We start from the raw sequence: 6,021 nt of genomic DNA on the forward strand, positions 1-6,021 counted from the left end.
TCCTGAGTTAGTTGTCATCACTCTCCATGTTGACGGTGACTGTGACACCTGGAGGAGGCGGAGGGAGATTACCTTCATCGGTTGGGGTTGCTTCAGCATCGGAGAGGAATTCATCGTAGTCGCTTGAATTGTAGTCGACGAGGTTGACTCGTTCCATGGGGTCATCCTCGGATTCTTGGATCTCTGAGATGACTGCCATGAAAATTTCCCGAGAGGAGTCTTTGGTTGTAAGATTGTCTTCTTCTTCGAGCGGAGCGCCTTCTTGAAAGGGAAGTTCATCGTCCTGGGAACTAGGGTTCCCAAGCATCCGATGATCTTGCCTCTCATCGTTGTTCTTGGATGTGTTCTGATGTCCTTTATTTATAGTGCCATCTATGTTAGAGTTCTGATAGGTTTCAATCTTCCTTGTCGAGTCCGATTCCAACCAACCAAAGGTACGAGCCCTTTTAAGAGCTCCCCCATTGCCAGTTAAGGTTTCCTCATCCAAAATCTGCTCCGAATTGGAGTAGAATTCGGGTTCAGAACCTCAGTGGTGGGCAGCCGCACGAGGGTACAATCCAAAAGTGTAGCGGAGAAGGTCTTCATCAAACGAAAAGGAATCTGTGGGCGGAAATCCTCCTTCCAAGCGGATAGCCATATCATTCAAGTGTTTTGGTACTCTTGTAGATTCTTGAATTCTTCAGCTGAGTATGAAGGATTTGATTCATGTGGCGAAGTGGGTGAATCTGGGAATTGTACTCTTGTGTTGAGTTGGTAGGCCGTATTGCACCACTGGCCCATGTAATCTTCAATTGGGATGGAGTCATCTGATGGATCGATGTTGGCGAGATGATTGCCCTGTTGGCCATGTGGAGGGTTGATCGCCTCGGAGGTGTAGCATGTTGTCCCAAAGTTTCTTGGCTTTCGATCTTGCCTAGAGTTCTTCAATTTTGTCGGGGTTGGACAAACCTTTCATGAATAGGTCAATGTCATCCGACCACTCGTCAAGATCGTCAAAAGAGTCTGGACAATCTAGGATGTTCAAGTAGTCGATGAATGCTTGATCACGATCTGGGTCTAGGAATTCTAGGACGATTTGCTTGCAGCTGGAGTCAGCAAAAGCAACCTCCTTGGACCCGAAGGATGTGTGGCCCGTACGATCAAATCGTGGACTGCACCTCTCGGGTTCCTTGTGAGTTTCCGATCTGACTTCCTTCTGCTTGCTGAAGCTTCCTCTGCGGAGCGTATCTTCTACTAATTTGATACACTCAGTAATTTTTGAATCGATCTGATCGAGCCCTGAGAAGATGTTGCCCGAACGATCAAGTCGTGGGCTAGGGTTCTCGGGTTCAGCGCGAATCTTTTTCTTGCGGAGAGAGGTTTCTACAAGGTTGATGCAATCTGTGATACTACTTGAAACACAATCCACGCTGTCGACTAGATCAGAGTTGTCTATCCTTAGGTGGGGAATTGCCAATAGATCTTTCAGGTAGTGTTCCATCATAATTGGCGGGATGTCACTTGCTGACTCTGAGTTTTCATAGATTGAACTCGTGACAAAGTATACACAGCAAGTCATTGCATCAAACTACTTCTTTGGAGCTAGCTTCTTCGGCGCACCCTTCAACCACCCAGGGACTAGCCTCAAACGTTCCAAAATGGACCTCGAGTCTACAACACTAGGATGTGGAGGCTGCACCATGTCAATGACAACTCGAGCTGCTCCCTCCAGGTCAAAATTTTCTTTATCTTTTCTTTCTTTGTCGCGATTAGCTTCTGGATGGTCGCCACATTCTCCACAAGCTTCTTGTCAGCCCTATCTAGTTGCTTTTCAACGACCTTTTTATACTCTTCGAGATCTGCATATGCTTGTCGCAACTCTGCGCAATCTCGAAGAACCTGATCCCTCTCCCCTGAAGAGTAAGATCATGAGACTCAAAACTGATAGCATAAGTACTATCTAAACCACTTGCAGTAAGCTACTTACTCTGGCTTCGAGCTAGTTCTTCTTGGTTCACACTAGAAGAACCCCCAGCCTCGGCGTCACTTCCACCTGCTCGAACAGCAGACAGCTGCCTTCTAAAATCTTCAATGATAGCATCTTTTTAGCAAGTTCCTGTTTAGCATAGGAATCTGCTGGAGTCCTTTAGACTTCACAGCCAGGATGGAAGACTTCAACCTGGATCGCAGGACTACATTCTGCACATTCAAACAAAGAAGATATAGTCATGAAAACATCAAGGTGACTACATCTAACAGTTCAAGACATTACCTTATAATGCTTGTAAACTCAATGCAGTGAGTTCGCCACATCATTTTGCACAAGTCAGCTCTAAGAAGAGCATCTTCGATTAGTCCAATGGGGATTTCATTCACATGTTCAGAAGAAGTGGCACCAGGCGTTGAAGCATTCAACAGAATAGAGCTCAAGGGAGGTGAACCCAAACAACTGGATGGTTCCGTAGATTGAGCAGTTTCGCTCCTTTCATCTTCCCCAGTACTCGCTACCTCGGTCGCGGCTGGGGGTGGGGGGGCGTCCGGTATGGCCTCACCCTGAGTACCTTTCGATGACTCGGGGGTACCTTTCGATGACTCGGGGGCTGAAGCCTTCGTTTGAGCACCAACAGGCTCCAGATTTGGCAGATTCAGTTCAGCAGCAGTCCTACGCAAAATAAATAGCTAAGTATTCCATCTTCCTCATACCAGTAGTCAAAACTACCCGGACCAAGGAAACTTACATCTTTGCCCGCTTCATGACAAGTTTCATCGGTACTCGCAGTACCCTACGCACTGGATTTGGACCAGTCATAGGTATTGAGGTAGGCACCGCAGAGGTAACGACAGTGGCAGCTGCAGTATCACTTGCAGTTGGGCGAGGATCGCCCGCATCAGAAGCCCTCAATGTTGAAGATTCTGCAGGTACTCTGCAATAATATCACAAAGGTATACGAGTCAAGACTATTCGTCAAAATCTAGCTTTCACAGATAATTGTGAACATTTACCTATCTCCGCTGCCGAAAGGCACTGCGGAACTTCCATCAGTGGGCCTTGGAGCTACCGCTGGACTATCTTCCTCAGAATCAGATAATGATATTGGATCTTCTTCAATTATTGGTTCATCAATATCAAAGATCACAGGCGTATGGAAGGTCTTCTAGTTCTTCGCTTCAATGGAACTGGGGATAGGAGGATCACTCTTGAAAACCCCCACATCCACCTGCATAAGACATCCTGCTTATTTCAAAATTTCTCAAGCAAAGGGTACAAGCTACAAAAGGTAGTTGATGAAGCCAAATCTTACCTGCGAAGGAGGATTGCTGGAGCGAAACACAGTGGGCACATATGGAACATTGAGTTGATCTGGAAATATGCTTCGAATTATCCTCAACCCTTGTACTCGCTCCTCTGGCTCTGTAGAGAACCGGGAACTATCTTCAGTACCCTCATACTGGAAACCAAAATTTTTTCGTTTCTCCAATGGCTGAATTTGGCGTTGTTTCCAATTGAAGACAACAGATGCTGCTGTTACTTTCATCTCACGCAGATAGAATATGAGGCCCAATAATTCCTCTACTTGATCCTCACTACTTGCACTGTTCATCAGCACCCACTCGCGAAAGTACATGGGTGGCTTCAGAGAAAACTCAGGCAGAGAAGGAGAAGGATTACCAATATAAAACCAATCCTCTTTCCATTTTGGATCAACATGAATCTCGGGCCACTCCAGATACTTATCAACCATCTCTGGACGCAATTGTAAATCCGCACAGCCAATGCATCCTATTTCTTTCAAAGAGGGAAAAGGATTCAAAGAGTACAAACTCCGAAATAATTCGAAATATGGCTCAATTCCGAGGAAAGCTTCGCAAAAGTGAACAAAACACCGATGTACAAGACTGATTGCGGGGTCAGATGGTGAATCTGAATTCCATAATAATACAAAAGATCTTGGAGAAAGTCACTAGTCGGAAGAGCCAGGCCATGCCTCACAAAAGAAGTAAAAAGGATAATTTCTTATTTCCCAACAGATGGAAAAATCTCTCCAAAAGCACTCCGCCAATGGATCAGATCCTTCGGCTATAGCAGACATTTTTTCACCAGATCTTGCAAATCGTCCTCAGCGCACTTACTTTGGACCCATGACGGTTCCTCTTCCGCTTGCTCCTTCCCTTCGTGTTTCCGCTTCTCTCCACGGCCGGAACTTGTAGGCTTCTCCATCCCAAAGTCTACGAGTTTCTTGATGCAATCAAACTCGGGGGCTTGGGTTGCGGGGAGACCTGTAGTATTTTCGCTTGGAAAACAAGGAGTCAATGGGGCAAAGACGCAGAGCAATGGCGGCGGCAAAAGGTAAAATTCGCAAAGTCACCGGATCTAGGTTTATACCCTAACCAATGGCAATCTGGTAAATAAAAAGGTATGCTAAGCGGTGCCTTCTACTGTTTCGATATATATATCAAGAAGCATAATTACTTCAAGACATTTCTTTAGGGATATTATTCTGAAAACAAACTATTATGTTAATTGCCTATACACTTAAAGTATGCCACGATGTTTTGGACCCTTCTTTCCAAACCTTGGGAATTTGGATTCAAGGCTCGGGGGCTACTGGGTACGTGGGAAAAGGAATTTGTTTTTCAAAAATATTCGAAAAACATTTGATTAAATTCAAGATTCAAGGTGGACCCTCAGCCTGAATTTTTTGATTCAACCTAAGACTCGGGGGTTACTCCATATGGAGTGTGATTGTTCATCGCACCCCATATATAAAGATTTTCATCCGAGGGCATCAAGACTACTCGAGCAGGAGCACCACGCAGCCTCAGTGCAGTCCAAGAAGTACTCGGAAGGCATCTTCTATGAAAGCATGAAGACTACTCGACGACGTCTTCAAAAGTACTCGAAGACCTGCGACGACTTGGCTGCGAAGAGCTCGGGGCTTGTCAGACCTGGGGCCATAGGATACCTGACGTGGCACGGTTCAGTACCAGATATGGGATGGGGCATGTCTCATACCCATGCGTTATGTAACTAGTCGTATAGACTTAAAACTAGTCGGTATAGAAGGAAACCACCCGAGTACTACTCGGTGCAGACTCCTAGGCTCATATCGATCTAGGTTTCTTGTACCCTTGCTCCCCCGCCCTATATAAGGGCGGGCAAGGACCCCTTGTTGACGGCCATTATATGCTCATTTTGGCCGCCAACCATTGCCATTAATGCGGGAACTTAAAGAAGTTTTGATATAAATTTCTATTTAAACTAATGAGTTCCATGAGTTTTGTGTCCCACCATGTTTTGCAAGGAATATAGGTAATATGGTGCACAAATACCATTATTGGTGAAGTAGCAGTCGAGGCCATACAAATGAAGATTCATTCAGACATCTCGGTACAAATGACACTTGGACATGGTACAAAAGTTACTCAAATCACATATTTGACAGCACCATGTCGAAGAACTTGTCAAGATGATCAAAATGGATACTTGGATCACCCAATTCGGAGTCCGGACGAAAAAGTTACGCCTCCGGGAAGATCACCGACACGGCCCTGTCAGGCCGGTCGGCCTGACTTAGGCCGGCCAGCCTGGAACCTCCCCAAAACACTTGCCACTCATCATCATAGTCTTGGGGACTCACTAGTGGACCCCCAAACACTTGGGAGGCAAGCAAAAAGTGAAAGTAAGACCGAAAGGCCTCATATGCCCCTCCAATGGGCTCCCGAAATGGCCACTCGATGTTCGCCTAATCTTCCAAGGATTGGATCTGAACCAACATGCAAAGAAACACAAAAGGAACCAATGTCAACCATTGGATGGAAGTTAACACAAATGGAGGGATGGATGAGCTTGTCACATGGATCAAAGGGCCCACCTTCCGCATGAAGAAACGTCCAACCGACTTGAAACCGCCTTGGGAGAGCAACACCACGCCATCCATCATACAATGGCGGTTGATCCAACGCCTGGGGAGAAAATCCCAGGCTGGCCGGCCTCACCTAGGCCGGCCGGCCTCACTTTTCGGCCGATCGGACCAAATCAAG

At 46.2% G+C, this 6,021-nt stretch overlaps 1 protein-coding gene across 1 annotated transcript; it reads right to left on the reverse strand.

The window, feature by feature from the left end:
- Nucleotides 1–2,988: 2,988 nt before the first annotated feature.
- LOC120642871 lies at nucleotides 2,989–4,313 on the reverse strand. The gene is made up of 2 exons (XM_039919472.1): nucleotides 3,282–4,313; nucleotides 2,989–3,197 (listed from the first exon to the last, which is right to left on the reverse strand). Exons 1-2 carry the CDS (start codon nucleotides 3,720–3,722, stop codon nucleotides 3,135–3,137), a joined length of 504 nt encoding a protein of 167 aa, XP_039775406.1. The 5' UTR covers nucleotides 3,723–4,313; the 3' UTR covers nucleotides 2,989–3,134.
- Nucleotides 4,314–6,021: the final 1,708 nt, after the last annotated feature.

This window comes from Panicum virgatum, chromosome 7K (genome assembly GCF_016808335.1).
Source record: "Panicum virgatum strain AP13 chromosome 7K, P.virgatum_v5, whole genome shotgun sequence".
NCBI classification, from domain to species: Eukaryota; Viridiplantae; Streptophyta; class Magnoliopsida; order Poales; family Poaceae; genus Panicum; species Panicum virgatum.